Source organism: Anomaloglossus baeobatrachus, chromosome 5, assembly GCF_048569485.1.
Source record: "Anomaloglossus baeobatrachus isolate aAnoBae1 chromosome 5, aAnoBae1.hap1, whole genome shotgun sequence".
Lineage (NCBI taxonomy): Eukaryota > Metazoa > Chordata > Amphibia > Anura > Aromobatidae > Anomaloglossus > Anomaloglossus baeobatrachus.
The window spans coordinates 49,416,742-49,439,082 of NC_134357.1; the positions used below are offsets into that span (position 1 = coordinate 49,416,742).

General features: G+C 40.9%; 1 protein-coding gene across 1 annotated transcript in view; it reads right to left on the reverse strand.

Annotated features, from left to right (window-relative positions):
• The window catches only part of TCERG1L (transcription elongation regulator 1 like), a 320,959-nt gene extending 304,120 nt beyond the window's left edge, over window positions 1-16,839 (reverse strand). Inside the window, exon 1 of the mRNA XM_075348474.1 lies at window positions 16,372-16,839. Within this exon, the coding sequence (XP_075204589.1) occupies window positions 16,372-16,641 (270 nt within the window). The 5' untranslated portion in view covers window positions 16,642-16,839. The remainder of the gene's footprint in view (window positions 1-16,371) is intronic.
• Between the last annotated feature and the right edge of the window lie 5,502 nt (window positions 16,840-22,341).

Here is a 22,341-nt window from a genome sequence, read left to right on the forward strand (position 1 = left end):
TATGGGGGACTTTAACTATCCTGATATAAATTGGGGAAGAGAAACTTGCAGTTCCAGCAAAGGAAATAGATTTTTGATAACAATGAAAGATAATTACCTTTCACAAATGGTACAGGACCCCACAAGAGGGGGAGCACTACTAGACCTTGTACTAACCAATAGGCCAGACCGCATATCAAATATACAAGTTGGGGGTTACTTGGGGAATAGTGATCACAAAATAATAAGTTTTCATGTATTTTTTAGTAAGATGTATAGTAGAGGGGCTACAAGGACATTAAACTTCAGGAAAGCAAATTTTAAACGGTTGAGAGATGATCTTAGTGCAATAAACTGGGATGATGTACTAAGTAATAAAAGTACACAAAGCAAATGGGAGACTTTTATGAGCATCCTGAATAGGGCTTGTGCAGAAAATATACCCTATGGGAACAAACATGCTAGAAATAGGAGGAAACCCCTATGGCTAAATAGAGCTGTAAGGGAAGCAATAAAAGAAAAACAGAAAGCCTTAAAAGAATTAAAGAGGGTAGGTAGTGATGAGGCATTATATAATTATAGAAAATTAAATAAAATATGTAAAAAGCGAATTAAGTTAGCTAAGTTTGAGACAGAGAGACTCATTGCGAGAGAAAGTAAAAATAATCCTAAAATATTCTTTAACTACATAAACAGTAAAAAACTGAAAAGCGATAGTGTTGGCCCCCTTAAAAATAGTCTTGGTGAAATGGTGGAAGGGGATGAGGGTAAAGCCAACCTGCTGAATGACTTTTTCTCTACGGTTTTTATACAAGAAAATGCCATGGCAGATGACATGACCAGTGATACCATAAATTCACCCTTGAATATTACCTGCTTAACCCAGCAGGAAGTACGCCGCCGCCTCGAAATCACTAAGGTTGACAAATCTCCGGGCCCGGATGGCATACACCCCAGAGTACTACAGGAATTGAGTTCTGTAATAGATAGACCATTATTTTTAATCTTCTCAGATTCCTTAATAACAGGGTCGGTACCGCAGGACTGGCGCATAGCAAATGTGGTGCCAATATTCAAAAAGGGGACAAAAACTGAGCCGGGAAATTATAGGCCGGTAAGTTTAACCTCTACGGTTGGTAAAATCCTTGAGGGTTTCTTGAGAGATGCTATACTGGAGTATCTCAAGAAAAATAACCTTATGACAGAGCATCAACATGGGTTTATGAGGGATCGATCCTGTCAAACTAATTTGATCAGCTTCTATGAAGAGGTAAGTTCAAGCCTGGACCAGGGAAATGCAGTGGATGTTGTGTATATGGACTTTTCAAAAGCTTTTGATACGGTGCCACACAAAAGGTTGGTACATAAAATGAGAATAATGGGGATAGGGGAAAATATGTGTAACTGGGTTAAAAACTGGCTCAGTGATAGGAAACAAAGGGTGGTTATTAATGGTACGTACTCGGACTGGGTCTCAGTTCATAGTGGGGTACCACAGGGGTCAGTATTGGGCCCGCTTCTTTTCAACATATTTATAAATGACCTTGTTGGGGGCATGCGGAGTAGAATTTCAATATTTGCAGATGATACTAAACTCTGCAGGGTAATCAATACAGAGGAGGATAATTTTATATTACAGGGAGATTTATGTAAATTGGAGGATTGGGCTGAGAAGTGGCAATTGAAGTTTAATGTAGATAAATGTAAGGTCATGCACTTGGGTAGACGAAATAACATTTATGATTATGTACTTAATTGTAGAACACTGGGTAAAACAGACACAGAAAAAGACTTGGGTGTATGGGTGGATGGTAAACTTCACTTTAGTGGACAGTGTCAGGCAGCTGCTGCCAGGGCTAATAAAATAATGGGATGTATTAAAAGAGGTATAAGTGTTCATGAAAAAAATATAGTTCTACCCCTGTACAAGTCACTAGTGCGACCGCACTTAGAATACTGTGTACAATTCTGGTCACCGATATATAAGAAGGACATAGCTGAACTGGAGAGGGTGCAGAGAAGAGCCACCAAGATTATTAGAGGAATGGGTGGGCTGCAATACCAAGACAGGTTATTAAACTTGGGGTTATTTAGTTTGGAAAAACGAAGGCTTAGGGGGGATCTAATCACAATGTATAAATATATGAGGGGACAGTACAGAGACCTTTCCAAAGATCTTTTTACACCTAGGCCTGCGACTGGAACACGGGGGCATCCGCTACGTCTTGAGGAAAGAAGGTTTAATCATAATCACAGACGAGGATTCTTTACTGTGCGAGCAGTGAGACTATGGAACTCTCTGCCGCATGATGTTGTAATGAGTGATTCACTACTAACATTTAAGCAGAGCCTGGACGCCTTTCTTGAAAAATTTAATATTACCAGTTATGTATATTAGATTTTATGACAGGGTATTGATCCAGGGAACAAGTCTGATTGCCGGATGTGGAGTCAGGAAGGAAATTTTTTCCCCATTGGAACTTGTTTGCCACATTGGGGTTTTTTTGCCTTCCTCTGGATCAACATGTTAGGCTACGGGTTGAACTAGATGGACTTAGAGTCTCCCTTCAACCTTAAAAACTATGATACTATGATACTATGAAAATGTAGTGCTGGAGAAGGATGTTATCAATACCATGGATCGTAAAAAGAACAATAAAACAATTTTGGAGCAAATTAAGCCAGACATGTCACTCAAAGTAAGGATCACCAAGCTACAACTCACCTAATTTGGACACGTCATACAAAGAGACCAATCACTGGAGAAGGACTTCATGGTGGGAAGAAGAGAAGGAACAAAGCAAAGAGAAAGACTAGTAACCTGATGGTTTGATACAGTCAAGAAAATGATGGAGAAGACCCTGGTGGATCTATCTAGGCTGCAGAAGATCGATCTTCCTACAGAGCATTCATTCATCAGGTCACCATGGCTCGAAAATGGGTTGAAGGTTGCTAAATAGTAATAATAATTTCAATTTTGTTGCTAGGACACATTGAATCATTGTTAACATTTTGGGAATACTCCTTTAAATGATTCAGCAAGAATGGACCACGGAACTTTTAGTAAAACTGTAATTATACCAGAGGCTCATTTTAGAAGTTTCGCATTGTCGTAAGTTTGGGCTAGATGTTTTCAGATCCATGGTTTGCTGCTTGGAGAGACTGTGAACTGCTTGGAGGTTCCCATGAAACAGAAGTCCTTGGGCAATTGCCGTTTCTTTAATAAACTCATTTGTGTAAATAATGGTGGATCATTAAGAATCCATAACGTATGTCTTCATTCAATTGTGGTTTCTTCTACATCAATGCTTTGAAAGAAATCAAACCTTTCAGGAAAACATCTCCAGCAGCAAATTAATTATTTTTAATATAGCAACAATTCCATATATATTTTCAATTAAATCTTGTAAGAAAACCGCAGCTCAGCCCCATTATATATAAATTGCTATTAACTAACCGTTCACTCCTGACCACTGGTTTATCATAGTATCATAGTATCATAGTTTTTAAGGTTGAAGGGAGACTCTAAGTCCATCTAGTTCAACCCGTAGCCTAACATGTTGATCCAGAGGAAGGCAAAAAAAACCCAATGTGGCAAACAAGTTCCAATGGGGAAAAATTTCCTTCCTTCGTCCACATCCGGCAATCAGACTAGTTCCCTGGATCAATACCCTGTCATAAAATCTAATATACATAACTGGTAATATTAAATTTTTCAAGAAAGGCATCCAGGCTCTGCTTAAATGTTAGTAGTGAATCACTCATTACAACATCATGCGGCAGAGAGTTCCATAGTCTCACTGCTCGTACAGTAAAGAATCCTCGTCTGTGATTATGATTAAACCTTCTTTCCTCAAGACGTAGCGGATGCCCCCGTGTTCCAGTCGCAGGCCTAGGTGTAAAAAGATCTTTGGAAAGGTCTCTGTACTGTCCCCTCATATATTTATACATTGTAATTAGATCCCCCCTAAGCCTTCGTTTTTCCAAACTAAATAACCCCAAGTTTAATAACCTGTCTTGGTATTGCAGCCCACCCATTCCTCTAATAATCTTGGTCGCTCTTCTCTGCACCCTCTCCAGTTCAGCTATGTCCTTCTTATATATCGGTGACCAGAATTGTACACAGTATTCTAAGTGCGGTCGCACTAGTGACTTGTACAGAGGTAGAACTATATTTTTTTCATGAACACTTATACCTCTTTTAATACATCCCATTATTTTATTAGCCCTGGCAGCAGCTGCCTGACACTGTCCACTAAAGTGAAGTTTACCATCCACCCATACACCCAAGTCTTTTTCTGTGTCTGTTTTACCCAGTGTTCTACAATTAAGTACATAATCATAAATGTTATTTCCTCTACCCAAGTGCATGACCCTACATTTATCTACATTAAACTTCAATTGCCACTTCTCAGCCCAATCCTCCAATTTACATAAATCTCCCTGTAATATAAAATTATCCTCCTCTGTATTGATTACCCTGCAGAGTTTAGTATCATCTGCAAATATTGAAATTCTACTCCGCATGCCCCCAACAAGGTCATTTATAAATATGTTGAAAAGAAGCGGGCCCAATACTGACCCCTGTGGTACCCCACTATGAACTGAGACCCAGTCCGAGTACGTACCATTAATAACCACCCTTTGTTTCCTATCACTGAGCCAGTTTTTAACCCAGTTACACATATTTTCCCCTATCCCCATTATTCTCATTTTATGTACCAACCTTTTGTGTGGCACCGGATCAAAAGCTTTTGAAAAGTCCATATACACAACATCCACTGCATTTCCCTGGTCCAGACTTGAACTTACCTCTTCATAGAAGCTGATCAAATTAGTTTGACAGGATCGATCCCTCATAAACCCATGTTGATGCTCTGTCATAAGGTTATTTTTCTTGAGATACTCCAGTATAGCATCTCTCAAGAAACCCTCAAGGATTTTACCAACCGTAGAGGTTAAACTTACCGGCCTATAATTTCCCGGCTCAGTTTTTGTCCCCTTTTTGAATATTGGCACCACATTTGCTATGCGCCAGTCCTGCGGTACCGACCCTGTTATTAAGGAATCTGAGAAGATTAAAATTAATGGTCTATCTATTACAGAACTCAATTCCTGTAGTACTCTGGGGTGTATGCCATCCGGGCCCGGAGATTTGTCAACCTTAGTGATTTCGAGGCGGCGGCGTACTTCCTGCTGGGTTAAGCAGGTAATATTCAAGGGTGAATTTATGGTATCACTGGTCATGTCATCTGCCATGGCATTTTCTTGTATAAAAACCGTAGAAAAAAAGTCATTCAGCAGGTTGGCTTTACCCTCATCCCCTTCCACCATTTCACCAAGACTATTTTTAAGGGGGCCAACACTATCGCTTTTCAGTTTTTTACTGTTTATGTAGTTAAAGAATATTTTAGGATTATTTTTACTTTCTCTCGCAATGAGTCTCTCTGTCTCAAACTTAGCTAACTTAATTTGATTTTTACATATTTTATTTAATTTTCTATAATTATATAATGCTTCATCACTACCTACCCTCTTTAATTCTTTTAAGGCTTTCTGTTTTTCTTTTATTTCTTCCCTTACAGCTTTATTTAGCCATAGGGGTTTCCTCCTATTTCTAGCATGTTTGTTCCCATAGGGTATATTTTCTGCACAAGCCCTATTCAGGATGCTCATAAAAGTCTCCCATTTGCTTTGTGTACTTTTATTACTTAGTACATCATCCCAGTTTATTGCACTAAGATCATCTCTCAACCGTTTAAAATTTGCTTTCCTGAAGTTTAGTGTCCTTGTAGCCCCTCTACTAGACATCTTACTAAAGAATACATGAAAACTTATTATTTTGTGATCACTATTCCCCAAGTAACCCCCAACTTGTATATTTGATATGCGGTCTGGCCTATTGGTTAGTACAAGGTCTAGTAGTGCTCCCCCTCTTGTGGGGTCCTGTACCATTTGTGAAAGGTAATTATCTTTCATTGTTATCAAAAATCTATTTTTTTTGCTGGAACTGCAAGTTTCTGTTCCCCAATTTATATCAGGATAGTTAAAGTCCCCCATAATAATTACCTCTCCGAGACTCGCTGCTTTATCAATTTGCTTTATGAGGAGATTCTCTACCTCTTCCATAATATTCGGCGTCTTATAACACACCCCTATCAGTATTTTATTATTCATTCTCCCCCCCCTTATCTCCACCCATAGGGACTCTACATTCTCAGTACCCTCACATATGTTGTCACGCAGGATGGGTTTTAAGGATGATTTTACATATAGACACACACCTCCCCCTCGCTTATTTGTACGGTCATTCCTGAATAGGCTATAACCCTGTAAATTAACAGCCCAGTCATAGCTCTCATCCAGCCATGTCTCTGATATCCCCACTATATCATAATTTTCTTCCAACAATATTAATTCTAATTCCTCCACCTTATTTGTGAGGCTTCGGGCATTAGCGTACATGCACGTTACGTATGACTCTGTACCTGTATTCCTGCTTACTGTATTAACTGTCCTAACCCTTCCCCCCGTACCACCCCCAATTTCATTACTTGTGCCCTGGTCACTATCTGCACTACATTCCCCTTCTATAAAGTGAATACCCTCGCCCCCCATTCCTAGTTTAAACACTCCTCCAACCTTCTAGCCATTTTCTGCCCCAACAGAGCTGCACCTTCCCCATTAAGATGCAGCCCATCCCTAGCATAGAATCTGTAGCCAACTGAAAAGTCGGCCCAATTCTCCAGGAACCCAAAACCCTCTTTCCTACACCAATTCCTGAGCCACCTGTTAACCTCCCTGATCTCCCTTTGCCTCTCTGGTGTGGCTCGTGGCACAGGTAGTATTTCCGAAAATACCACCTTTGAGGTCCATGCTTTAAGCTTACAACCTAATTCCCTGAAATCATCTTTAAGGACCTTCCACCTACCTCTAACTTTGTCATTTGTGCCAATGTGTACAATGACCGCTGGGTCCTCCCCAGCCCCTCCCAGTAATCTATCAACCCGATCAGCGATGTGCCGAACTCGAGCGCCAGGAAGACAACACACTGTTCGGCGATCCCTGTCTTTGTGACAGATTGCCCTATCTGTCCCCCTAATAATTGAGTCCCCCACTACCAGTACCTGTCTTGCCTGCCCTGCACTCCTATTCCCCCCCTTACTGGAGCAGACACTCCTCTGGCGTTCAGAGGTCATGCCTTGCTGCAGCAATGCTACCCCTGTAATGACATCCCCCTCATCTGCCAAGTTTGCAAACCTATTGGGGTGTGTCAGTTCAGGACTAGCCTTCCTAGCACTTTTCCCTTTACCCCCCTTTCTAACTGTCACCCAGCTACCTACCTCACCGTCCTTCCGCTCCCTACTACGATCCTCCCCCACATCTGACCCAGCAAGCTGCTGCTCAGTGAGCAGCAAACTCCTTTCCATATTGCTAATGCATCTCAGAGTTGCCAGCTGCTCATTTAGATCCAGTATCTGGGCTTCCAAATCAGCCTCTCTGATTTTACTATAATCTTTTCCTGCTCTTTCCATATTTTAGAAGATTTTTCTACAATATGTCACTTCTGAAACATTAGGTTTTTCGGGGGGGTTCGGGCGGGATTCCTTTTTCGCCTCCCATTCTTCGCAGACTCATAACTTTTTATTTTTCTCTGGAAATAGACATATGAAGGGTTGCTTTTTGTGGGACGAGTTGTACTTTTGATTGGAGCCATTCAATAAAACCATATCATGGCTTATTTTTTGCAGGGCGACATGACATTTTATTGATACCATTTTGGGATAGATATGATGTTTTGATTGCTTGTTACAACATTTTTGTGGTATTGCGTCTCTAAAAAAGCCCTTAATTTTTGCTTTCTTACATTTTTTTGCTTTCAGTATTTACCGATTGAGTTAACTATTTTTTTATTTTGATAGATCAGACTTTTCTGAAATCGGCAATACCTCATTTTTATATATTTTTTTGTATTATCTTTATTTTCAATGGGGAAAATGTAGGGTAATTAAAACTATTATTTTTTTAGTTTTTAAAATATTTTGTAGAACTTTTTTTTACTTTTCATTATTTTTAATACTCTCCTCAGGGGACTCGAAGTTTCGATCATCTGATCCCTTATGTTGTATACAGCAATGCCACAGCATTATACTAAAAATAACAGTCTCCTTTGAAGCCCAGCCACAGTTAGGGTTTCAAAGGAGTGCTGCCACAGGCAGGGTTTCAAAGAAGCGCTGCCATGGCCACATGGAGGTCTTCAACAGACCCTCTGCTGTCGTAGAACCCATAGAAAGAGCAGATGAGTGCTCAGAATGATGCACCCCCATGCCTGCGTGTGTTAAATCCCGCTTTCAGAGTTTAGCAGGATCTAACCGATTTACAATAGCGGGTGGAGCACCACTTCACCCATGATTCTTAGCAGAAGGTCCTGGCTATAATACACAGCCTTTACCTGCTGAGTGTGGGGCAGGCTAACCCCATGAGCCCGATTCATACACCAAATTGTGACTTGTCGTGTCTTGAAAGGGTTAGGAAAAACATTCACAGAATGATTGAATAATGAAAAAGACACAAGAGGGTTCCCCTAATGGACAGGATCTAAGCATCACTGTGGAAAAGCAGATACATCATTTATTTACAAGTAAAATATATCTTTGTACCGTGTTAGCCAGTAGAGATAAAAAAAAATTGATTAAAAGAACTCAAGTCCTCAGTGGTTGATACCTTTTAATGGCTAACTGAAAAGATTCCCATCTTTTCAGTTAGCCATTAAAAGGTATCAACCACTGAGGACTTGAGTTCTTTTAAACAATTTTTTTTTATCATTTATTTAGGAAGATAATATACAATACTGATGTTATCCAGTAAGATATACAGTTAGGTCCAGAAATATTTGGACAGTGACACAAGTTTTGTTATTTTAGCTGTTTACAAAAACATATTCAGAAATACAATTATATATATAATATGGGCTGAAAGTGCACACTCCCAGCTGCAATATGAGAGTTTTCACATCCAAATCGGAGAAAGGGTTTAGGAATCATAGCTCTGTAATGCATAGCCTCCTCTTTTTCAAGGGACCAAAAGTAATTGGACAAGGGACTCTAAGGGCTGCAATTAACTCTGAAGGCGTCTCCTTCGTTAACCTGTAATCAATGAAGTAGTTAAAAGGTCTGGGGTTGATTACAGGTGTGTGGTTTTTGCATTTGGAAGCTGTTGCTGTGACCAGACAACATGCGGTCTAAGGAACTCTCAATTGAGGTGAAGCAGAACATCCTGAGGCTGAAAAAAAAGAAAAAATCCATCAGAGAGATAGCAGACATGCTTGGAGTAGCAAAATCAACAGTCGGGTACATTCTGAGAAAAAAGGAATTGACTGGTCAGCTTGGGAACTCAAAAAGGCCTGGGCATCCACGGATGACAACAGTGGTGGATGATCGCTGCATACTTTCTTTGGTGAAGAAGAACCCGTTCACAACATCAACTGAAGTCCAGAACACTCTCAGTGAAGTAGGTGTATCTGTCTCTAAGTCAACAGTAAAGAGAAGACTCCATGAAAGTAAATACAAAGGGTTCACATCTAGATGCAAACCATTCATCAATTCCAAAAATAGACAGGCCAGAGTTAAATTTGCTGAAAAACACCTCATGAAGCCAGCTCAGTTCTGGAAAAGTATTCTATGGACAGATGAGACAAAGATCAACCTGTACCAGAATGATGGGAAGAAAAAAGTTTGGAGAAGAAAGGGAACGGCACATGATCCAAGGCACACCACATCCTCTGTAAACATGGTGGAGGCAACGTGATGGCATGGGCATGCATGGCTTTCAATGGCACTGGGTCACTTGTGTTTATTGATGACATAACAGCAGACAAGAGTAGACGGATGAATTCTGAAGTGTACGGGGATATACTTTCAGCCCAGATTCAGCCAAATGCCGCAAAGTTGATCGGACGGCGCTTCATAGTACAGATGGACAATGACCCCAAGCATACAGCCAAAGCTACCCAGGAGTTCATGAGTGCAAAAAAGTGGAACATTCTGCAATGGCCAAGTCAATCACCAGATCTTAACCCAATTGAGCATGCATTTCACTTGCTCAAATCCAGACTTAAGACGGAAAGACCCACAAACAAGCAAGACCTGAAGGCTGCGGCTGTAAAGGCCTGGCAAAGCATTAAGAAGGAGGAAACCCAGCATTTGGTGATGTCCATGGGTTCCAGACTTAAGGCAGTGATTGCCTCCAAAGGATTCGCAACAAAATATTGAAAATAAAAATATTTTGTTTGGGTTTGGTTTATTTGTCCAATTACTTTTGACCTCCTAAAATGTGGAGTGTTTGTAAAGAAATGTGTACAATTCCTACAATTTCTATCAGATATTTTTGTTCAAACTTTCAAATTAAACGTTACAATCTGCACTTGAATTCTGTTGTAGAGGTTTCATTTCAAATCCAATGTGGTGGCATGCAGAGCCCAACTCGCGAAAATTGTGTCACTGTCCAAATATTTCTGGACCTAACTGTAAACTGGAGATCAAAATTAGAGAACACACAATTTCCTAAAAATGTTGCGGTCATTGTTTATTTCTATGTGATTATATCCTAACATGAGGAAATTCGCACTATTTTAAGCTTATTTCATAAATTTAATTTATTCCAAATCACATAAAAATGTAAATGAGATAAATGAAAAAGAACATGGATCAAAATTATTGAACACTTTCGGATACCTGCAAGGTATTGGTGTTAATCTGGTACCTGGTGCTAATTTCCTTAACTATCTGACAAACCCTATGTAACTGGCAGCATAACTTTCCAATTTACACAGACTCTGCAAAAATGGCGTGTCATTCCAAAGTGACTGAAATCCTCCAGCAGCAGGTTGTCCAGATGAAGGCCAAAGGGGTGACCCTATCAGCCATAGCAAAGGAAGTTGATTGCTCAAAGTCTGTGATTTCGAAAATATTGCTTCTTTACAACATGACAAACTCTTTCAAATCCCCCAAGAAGTCTGGTTGCCCTCGAAAGACAAATGCAAGAGAGGACAGGATAATGCAGAGAATCTCTATGGGTAATCGTTTCAACACTACAACTGGAATTGTTTGGTAGTTCAGCACTGAACAGGGTAAGGATCTGTCTCATCATAGAGTGTCACAACACTTAAGAGCATTTGGACTAAAAGCGCACTCTGCAGTGACCAAACCTTACATTAGCAGAAAGAATCAAAAGGCTAGACTCACCTTTGGTGAGGAGCATGAAAAGAAGTGCTCCACAGTTCATTTTAGTGATGAAAGCAAGTTTAACTTATTTGGGACTGATGAGAAACATTATGGTCATCGACAAACTGGGGAAAGACTGAACCCGAAGTGTGTTAAGAAGTCAGTGAAATGTGGTGGAGGAAGTGTCATGGTTTGGGAAATGATTTCTGCAGCTGGAGTTGGACCTCTCATACAGCTACACGACAGAGTGAATGCAAGTGTGGATCAGAAACTTCTTCAACAACACGTGGGTCCTTACTTGCATTCATCAATCAGCCAGCAATTTTCATGCAGGACAATGCTTCCTGTCACACAACAAAATGGGGAAAGCAGTTACTTGAAACAAAAAAACATTAAAACAATGAAATGGCCACAGCCCAGAGTCCTGATCTAAACCCAACAGAAAACCTCTGGAAAATCCTTGGTGACAAAGTTATGGCCAAGAAACCCAAGAAACAGTAACAGAACTGTGGAAGAGACTGGAAGAAAGAGTGGACCAAAATCCCACCAGAGCAGTATGTGAGACTAGTGATGTCCTGTGGCTGCAGATGTGCTGATGTCATTCACAGCGACGACCGGTGCACGTCCTACTGATTGTTGGAGACTATTGTTACCTGCAGAACATTTAGTTATAATCTTTCTCTGTGCTACAGTCATTGCTGTTCTCTAATTATCATCATCAAGTTTTGGGTAAAATAAAGGTTTTATGGTGATAAACTTTGGATCTTTTGTAAAGCACTTTTGTAAAAACCATTCAAATGTTGATCCATGTAGATTACATTATTTCTTAAAAAAGCAAGTGATCAGACATTGTTCTCTAATTTTGATCTCCAGTGTATTTTTGCATATGTTCATATTACTGACTTTTAGTTTTGAGACATGTTACCATATGGTGCCCCATGAGCAGCGCCGCCACCGGGGGGGGGGGCAAACAGGACTCTAGCCCGGGGCCCCAATAGAAGGGGGCTTACAAACCAGGGTGGAGGCGGAGCTGGGGTGGAGTCTCAAGGGGGCCCCAAAATTATGCCAGTCAGGGGCCCTGAAATTCCTAGTGGCAGCCCTGCCATACGGCATCCCACTCTGCACCCTTATCATAGCTTCACTGTATAGCATGTGAAATATGCATTGGAGGTAGAGGTTAAGTATGGAGTAATAGCAGTGTATGGACGCTGCACTACAGATTCATGCAATACATAATAATTTATTATTATTATAATTATTATAATAAGAATTTAGTCAAGCATTATGCATTGACTTAACCCTTAAGTCAATGCATAATGCTTGACTTAAGGGTTAAAAATGTAACATATAGGTCCCATCTATGCACTATATCTAAATCTACTAGATCAGAACATACTGGAAAATATCTCCTACTAGATTATCTAAACTTTGGTTTTTCACAATGCAATAAAATAACAAATTCAACACTGCTACATCAGTAACAAATAGAATGTAACTGATCTGCAAACAAGAAGCACATACGAGTAGATTGACTTTACTAGCAAAAACCGTGTTGGTTTGGGCTCCGAATATCGGAACAACTGATATCAGATCTCATAACTTTATCTAGATTTTTCTAACGTTCCCAAAGGTTTACATATGAAGGGAACACCGGTGCGACTACGGGATCACATACATCCACCAAGGGAATCAAGGTATTCCCATCTTATACGAGTATGCCATAAATATCTGATAGATGCGGGTCCCACTGCTGGGACCTGCGAGGGACTGCGTATGCGCCCCTCTCTCTCTCTCTCATTAGTGGTGGAAGTTCCAAAAATTGCAGAAAAAGTGGAATGCACCTTTAAGTAAAAGCTCTTAAAAAGGGACACAACACTTACAAAGTTCTTCCCAATTATCAACCTATTCATGTGTTGATTGTACAGAATTGTGTTGGGGTTTATTAGAAACTCTACATTTTTTTAAAGAAAATGTTTAACAAACTAATATCATTGGTAGATTAGTTTTTGAAAATCTGAGAAAAAGCTGGCAGTTAGCAGAGCTGTAGAAGATATTACACTTTATGTATTAATTGATGTTATGTTTTCACAGGTAAGTGTGTTTATATCTGAGTTCAGGATGAGTGGAGAATTTTATATATTAGTTACTAGGTGGGCTGGAGGGGTAGTCAACATTATCAAGGGGGGCTGGTGGGGCAGCCAACATTATCAATTTGTGGCTGGGGGTGTTAGCCAGCATTATCAAAGGGGGGCTGATGGGGCAGCCGGCATTATCAAGGGGGGCTGGAGGGGCAGTCAGCATTATCAAGGGGGGCTGGTAAGGCAGCCAGAATTATCAAGGGGGGCTGGTGGGGCCGCCAATATTATCAAGAGGGGCTGGTGGGGCAGCCAACATTATCAAGGGGGTATGGTAAGACAGCCAACATTATTAAAGGGGGCTGGAGGGGCAGCCAGCATTATCAAGGGGGGTTGGTAAGGCAGCCAGCATTATTAAGCAGGGCTGGAGAAGCAGCCAACATTATTAAAGTGGGCTGGAGGGGCAGCCAGCATTATCAAGTGTGTCTGGAAGGGCAGTTAACATTATCAAGTGGGGGGGGCTAGTGGGGTAGCAAGCATTATGAAGGGGGGCTGAAGGGGCACCCAGCATTATTAAGGGGGACTAGAGGGGTAGCCAGCATTATCAAAGGGGGCTGTAGGGGCAGCCAGCATTATTAACATGGACTGGAGGGGTATCCAGCAATATCAAGGGGGGCTGGAGAGGTAGCCAGCATTATCAAGGGGGACTGGAGGGGTAGTCAGCATTATTAAAGGGGGCTGGAAAGGCACAGCAAACATTATCAGTAAAATATATTTCCAATAGTTTATATAAAGCCTTCCAACCTCCCCATCCCCGATAAACTCCTATTTACCAAGTAGATTATTGTATACAGTTAAACAGTTAAATTTCTTCAAAAGACCACATTTTGGAGAAGACCACACCTTATCCAGACCAGATTACCCCTTCTTGCACATTTTCAGTGTATTGTTTCAGAACAATTGTTTTGCCAAACCTCAAAAGAGTTTCCGTGTATTCTTTTATTTATTTCAGTGGCACTCTACACAAATTAGTTAAAGTGTTAAAATATGCAGCAGAACCAAATTTCACAAGTTCTTGACCTGTGAGGTCTTACATAGGACTGCAGAAACATCTACTCAACACGATACACAAACACCGAAGCACCAAAAATGGCCAAATTCAACTGCTGCTTCTTTGCACATAGTTATAGACCATGTATTTGGATAGACATAGTACACACACATGAGTGTATGGTCTGTTGAATGAAGACTACATGTAGAGATTTTGGGGGTCTGGGATCCTCTAGTGGTCACTTGTTAGTATGACACGTCGTATGAAAGCATGAAATCTAAATGTAGAAACAGTTCAAAGCAGAAAAAGAACAAGAACACTTTCCTGAATTGCAGCATTATTTTCAGCAGTGGATGGGCGGTTATCTGTGGAATGCTGGAATGTGCTGAGCAGATTTTGTAAATAACCGAATCCATAGAACTGATTGAATGATTAACCCTGTCCTGAACGCCAGTCCTGCACTCAGAGAAATGCAGAGTTTATCCTGACAAATAGTTTAATATTTCCACTCCTATCGAACACACCACAATGTGATACCAAGTAGTGGCTGAATTCCTCAAGAGACATATCCTGAGGAGCTGATATCTGCAAAGTGGAGAAGCAGCAGAGCTCAGACTGTCCTAAAACACAGCTCAGTCTATCCCAACATGTTTCCCTATCACTGCAGGTGAGGTAGTGTAAGAGAAACAACCAATGACAAGTTCAGCTCTGCTAGATAGATAGAAAGATAGAAAGATAGATAGATAGATAGATAGATAGAAGGATAGAAAGATAGATAGATAGATAGATAATGGATAGATATAGATAGATAGATAGAAAGAAAGATAGAAAGATAGATAGATAGATAGATAGATAGATAGATAGATAGATAGATAGATAGATAGAAGGATAGAAAGATAGATAGATAGATAGATAGATAATGGATAGATATAGATAGATAGATAGATAGATAGATAGATAGATAGATAGATAGAGGGATAGATAGATAGATAGATAGATAGATAGATAGATAGATAGATAGATAGATAGATAGATGTATATTAGGATAGATAGTAGTATAGATGGATGGATGGATGGATGGATGGATGGATGGATAGATAGATAGATAGATAGATAGATATTAGGATAGATTCATAGAGAGATAGTAGGATGGATAATAGCTGGAGAGATAGATAGATAGATATATAGATAGATAGAGGGATAGAGAGATAGATAGAGGGATAAATAGATATATATTAGGATAGATGGATAGATAGATAGATAGATGATAGATAGAGGGATAGATAGATATTAGGATGGATAGATGGATAGATAGATGGATAAATGGATATTAGGATAGATAGATAGATGGATAGATAAATGGATATTAGGATAGATAGATATTAGGATAGATTCATAGAGAGATAGTAGGATGGATAATAGCTGGAGAGATAGATAGATAGATAGAGGGATAGAGAGATAGATATTAGGATAGATGGATAGATAGATAGATATTAGGATAGATAGATAGATAGATAGATAGATAGATAGATAGATATTAGGATAGATAGATAGATGAATAGATAGATAGATAGATAGATGGATAGATAGATATTAGGATAGATAGATAGATAGATAGATGGATACATAGATAATAGATAGATAGATGGATGGATAGATGGATAGATAATAGCTGGAGAGATAGAAGAACTATATTATGAACTCTATGTGTAATCAGTAGCTAATGTATCTGCTTTCCCCATATATCTGTTTTAGTTTTAGGTATGTATTAATGTAATCAGTTTCTTTATTTTATATATTTATTTGTAAATATTAATGCAGCCATTCGGAGATGATTTAGAAATGATTTAGCAATATAGAAGCCTCCAACACTAATGACTTGTTTGCATCCAATGGAAGAAGAATAAATGGCACAATATAGAGTAGAAATGAAAGTTATGAAAGAATCTGTTACATCTCACCCGTGTATACTGCAGAATGTGCTATAATGGATATTTAGTATACAGATATTGTACCATGCACATTTAGACTAAGGGGATTTTACCTGCCCATTTGCCAAAGGAAACTGGTGAACAGCAGGCTCTGGTGCAGTGGGCACTGACATCAAAGGTAGGAAAGGGTCGCAAGGGACTTGCCAGGCAGGTACCCCTTGTAGCAGAGGAGATGGGTGAGGGCAGGATACAATAAATGGAGGGGGCACCGCACCTATCCGAAAGACGCCAGGTGTGTCTGGGATCATACAAATCCAGGGAGCTGGTTCAGCATTCACCGGCCAGAGAAAGGGCTGTCGCTTGATTCTTGAAATGGGGAGCATCCTACATCTTATATATCCAACTGCAAAAAGATTTTGCCTCCCACAGAATGGGGCTGGGGTAGGGATGCCACCAAGCTTCCCCTTATCCCGCAATGGAGATCTCCAGTAGTGACTGTGCCTGTAACATCCAGGTAAGAGCAGAAGTCCTGCATGCCGCTGCGCTGTGTGGAGGAGGACTGGGAAATAAGACTTCAGTGCTCGGTAGCCAGGCAGTCTCCTCCTTCCCCATCTCACTTAGCAGATCCCCCCTCCCTGCACACATCATCCCACTGATGAGTATCTCACATCCCATACTCCATCCTGTCCTCATCCTGAACACGACACGGCAGGTGAGAGATAAAACTGTCAGGAGCAGATAATATGCCTCCATGCGAGATCATATCTGTCACACATGGATGCCGGAAATTCATCAGAACAAAGTATTTTGCTAGAAAAATTTGCAATTCCTTAAGTTTAATACTTCACTAAATGTGAATATTTACTTTAAAGGTGTTGTCGGATAAAAACAAGTTATTATTATTAGGGATGATCGAATACCACAAATATTCGGCTTCGGGAATATTTGCCGAATAGGTCGCCGCTATTCGACTATTCGCGAATATTCAATGCACAATGTAAGTCTATGGGAAACCCGAATAGCAACTATTCGGAACTATTCGGGCTTCCCATAGACTTACATTGCACATCGAATATTCGCATAGCGGCGAGTTATTCGTCGAATATTCGCGAAGCCAAATATTTGAGGTATTCAATCATCCCTAATTATTATCTATCCACAGGATAGGTGATAACTTCCTGATTGGTGGAGGTCCGAGTGCTGCGACCCGCACCCATCAGTAGAACGGAGCACTTTAATACTCATTAGAATGGAGCAGCAGTGTGCGTGCTTCATCTGTGCCTCTGTTAGGCTCACCTGGCGAGCAGTGATTTTAGGTGACCCACTGGGCTGTAACACACAGAAAACCCAGAGGTGCTTGACTACAGATCAGAACCTGGTTCCTCCTGAGCTTCTGTTGGTGGAAGTGTTACGCTGCAGGTAGGATCCGGGTGCCACTCGGGAAGACCGTTGTTGCATTGGCTGGCCCCAGGGGTATGGGAGCAACAGTCTCTGTTATAGAGTTGCAGCAGCAGCTGGTGTAGAGGTTCCATCCGGTATGGATGGACGGATGGATGACAACAGCTGGAGACGATACCTCATGGCAACAGGTATCATGGAAGGTGGCTGATGTGGTGGCTCGCAGCAGCAGGTAGTGGGAGAGGCACTCTGCAATACAGACAGGTATAAGAAGTATGTCTAGTAACAGCAACAGCAGCACAGGGCTACAAGACCTGACAACTAGCAACGAACAAACTCATTGCCCAGGTACCTATCATAGGGTTAGGGTGCCTTAAGTACCTAGAGCCTCCCAGCTAACCTGGGAGCACTTCCTTTAAGAAAAGGGCCATGGCCATGGGCATGTCCTATGCTCAGAGACTGGAGATCTGCAGGGTGCACAGATGCTCCAGGAGGCTGTAGCATGAGATGGGGATGGGACTCCTGCAGCAGGATGCCCAGACAGGTGAGAACATCGGTGTCCTCGCCGGGGCAACGGAGCAGAAGCATGCGAGGACACCGGCATGGGCGTTACAGCTCCATTGACTCTTTAGAGGCTGCCTAGGGCTGCACTCAGCTGCATCTGGAAGGATCAAATGGAATGGATGGAGCGATGGTCTGGCATCCGACCCACCACTCCAGTTTGTAAAGAGATAAAAAAAAATTTCATTCTGGCAATTGTTGCATGTCCCAATGGTCGGACTCCCAATGATCAGTAAGTTATCACTTATTCTGGAGATAGGAGCTAACTTGTTTTCACTGGACAACCACTTTTAGGACATGTGCACTCATTAGAATGCAGCAGCAGTGCACGTGCTCCACCTGCGCTCCACTCACTCTCTATGGAGCGGCCGAGCGCTGCACTCAGTTGTTTCCGGCAGCCTCATAAAGAATGAATGGAGAGGTGGGTGTCCCAACAATCAGACCGCCAACGATTAGTAAGTTATCACTTATTATGGAGATAGACGTTAACTTGTTTTCACTGGACAACCACTTTTAGGACATGTCCAGTCATTAGAATGCAGCAGCATTGCACACTCTCTACCTGCACTCCATTCACTCTCTATGGAGCTACCAAGCGCTGCACTCAACTCTTCCCGACAGCCTTATAAAGAATGAATGGGGAGGTGGATGTCCCAACAACCTCCAATGATCAGTAAGTTATCATTTATTCTGAAGATAGGTATTATCTTGTTTTCACTGGACAACCCCTTTAAGGACACGTCAGCTCATTAGAATGCAGCAGCAGTGCACGTGCTCCACTTACACTCCACTCACTCTCTATTTAATTCCACAGCACTTTACATACATTGGCAACACTGTCCCCATTGGGGCTCACAATCTAGAGTCCTTATCTATATGTCTTTAGGTGCAAAATTGCTAAATTTGAGAGAAAAATAAAACCATAATTAAATTTGTCTTGTGAGAAGCTTTATTAACCATTGCTGCATTCTTCCACCTGTCCATGTGTTGTGCTGCACATTGCTGTTTAGCTTCATTAAAGCGAGTGGGACTGATGTGTAATACCGCACACAACCTGTAGATGGATGTGGCACGGTTTTGTAAGAAGTAAACCATATATTTCTAATCCTATACAACATTTTATGAATTTAAAATGGGTTTCATGACGCTTCCACTAAAATGAATTTTATATCAATTTGCTAAGTATGTGATTTAGCCATTTCTAACAATAACTGTCCTTGTGTCTTTAAATTCTCTTTATTATTGCTGTAAACCAAGTCGCTATTCATGAAATTAGAAGAACATTGATAGGTTTTTAAATTGTTTAAATTAAACAAGATGAAAATATACGAGTTTGTAACTGACTTGCTTTTTGTTATCTGCTTTTATTCTCCTTTTATGATAGTTTTCATCTTATTTTACAGCTTGTGTGAAAGGAGCTCAGACACCAGTGGGTATGCATAGTAGCTACATTTCAGGCTGAGGAGTTAACTCCCAAGATCCCAGCCAGCTCTTTCCAGTCCATTCATTTCTACACAGCAGTTAATTCCTCACCTCACTCCCTTTCCCATCAGCACCTGACGAAGCTTCTCTTATCAATCCTGCATAATCACAATCTCCCCCACTCACACAGACACACACATGTAAACAGGGGCACAGGGGGTGCTGTAGTCATGATTTGTGTCCTATTCAAGTGCAGTTTCTTGGCCCTAATTGTCTGGCCAGTGGACGTCTGGGATTTATCCACTTACTTGCCACGCGGGATACTTCTCAGGTTCCTTCTCTTCTCTTGTGTCAGATTCAAGCAAGGAGATGACGGCAATCAGGGTTTCTTTTCTTAAACACAACTCTACTTGTTTTTCAGCAGGGTTTCAGTCACTTTAAATCCTCCCTCTCTGCTTCTTATTTTATCTGTTCCTTTCAGTCTGTTCCTTTCTGTGCACTCCTGCATTATACTGAACCTCTTCTATTGGCTGCGTTCTGTCACAGCAGACTTGGTCATCCCTGACCGATATCTAGGGTCCCAGCTCTGCACTGTTCTGTGTTGTGAGGGTCCGTCATACCCCTATGTTCACCCAACAGGCCCGCCGACAACAGAACCTGCTTGAAGGGGGACCGGTCTGACCCCGACACAACTCATACCCTGCTCCTCAGGCAGTCATCTTCTTTTCCCTGTACGTTTTTCTCTATCCCAGGGACTTAGTTCCCAAGATCCTCACAGGAGCTAAACCTTTTCCTTAACAGCCTTGCTGTGAAATGCGGCCGAGCTATTGCATTCCAACCAGCACTTGTTTATCTAACCACCTTTCTACCTCTGCTACATCTTCTCTATCTATGAACTACTCTGTTAGTGTTACATCACTAACCTAGAACATATCACCTAATGTTTCTAACACCTTATCTACCACTAAAAAAAAAAATCTTTATTTTTATATAGCGCTAACATATTCCGCATCGCTTTACATACATCAGGAACACTGTGCCCATTGGGGCTCACAATCTAAATTCCCTATCTGTATGTCTTTCGAGTGTGGGAGGAAACCGGAGTATCCGGAAGAAACCAACGCAAACACGGGGAGAACATATAAACTCCTTGCAGATGGTGTCCTTGGTGGGATTCTAACCCAGGCCCCAGTGCTGCAAGGCTGTAGTGCTAACCACTGAGCCACCGTACCACTCAACCTACTCCTGCGCACTTGTCCCTACATTGCACTAATCCTTTATCTAAAATATTCTTACTCTTTCCTTTCATAAAAGGTCTTATATAAAACACCTTACACTTTTAAAGGCATATAGACATTCATTAGCAATAACGTAGTATTCAATAAGACACTGTACCCTTTTGGCCACTGGATGGCGCTGACCAAACTTACAATAATACTAGGATAAGATGCCATAAAACATTTTGGTCTGTGTCTTCAGAGGGAAATTCGTTGTACGCTGACCACCTCGTTATACCCACACGCTTCTACAGGGTAGGAAGTTTTCAGAGCAGTTCTACTAATCATGGCTCTCACTTTCCTGAGCCCTGTGCTTGTTAAAATGCACAGTTATCTCTATGAGTAAATATAATGATGACAGTATAGACTTCAGAATAATAAAGTGTTATTGAAGAAGGCTGCTTGTCAAAACTGTCTTCCCAAGTAGCCAGGAAGTTAGGAGACATCAGAGCTGTGAGCTGCTCAAGAGACAACTTTAAAATACCCCTTTAAGTAAGAAGGGTGGTATAATCTCCAGAAGCTGTATTTACAGAATAGGGTACAGAGCAAAATGGTAAAATAATCTATTAACTGTTTTTATGGGATTAAAATACACGTTTGGTCTAGATGTAGCAGAGCTGGGTTTGTTGTTGCTGTCGGTGATTGTATCACGCCATAATCTATTATTTTTCATAGAGCTACAGATTAACCTCTCATAATATCGTATATGTGTCATTCAAATTTATCAATAAAAATAGGTTATGACCTGGTGATGGCTGCCAGTATAGAAGTTGCAGATTTTTGACATCTAGGGCCTGAGAGACCGCTCCTCCATCACCCAAAAAAACAATAGTTTCATAGATAGTATATGGTTGTGGTGCACTCTGCAGCATATATTGAATTGGGTCCCAGGAGCTTTATGTCTCTGTGCCTGATGATTATCCCTTACAGCCTCTGCATGTGGTTTGGGCAGCATGAATATAATGACATGTGCCCTTTTAATGGGGTTTTTCCGTGAACCAAGTTCGTTTCAATCAATAGAGAAAGGCCCTTGGAGAAAGCTACGGCGAAACGCATTGAGTTTTCTCATTGGTAAGGCTCCTAGAATATGCAGCATTGCGGAACATGGCAATATACTTTTATTATTTGCAGTTTATCAGGCTCTTATGTTTATATCATTGGACCATCAATTTTTTTGATCGGTGATTACATTCTTAGTCTAATATTCTTCAATATACTATAGGCCATTTACTAAATTTATATCACCTATTCCACGCTCCTACTATATTATGCCTTTGTCATCCTTGTTTGGATAAAGTCTTTTCAGTATATTATATTGTGGCATATATTGGATATTATACATGGCAATTCCTCTCTTTTGCATAATATAGTCTATCGGGTTGGTGACATACTATAATATATTGTATTGTCTCACTTTTTGGTGTC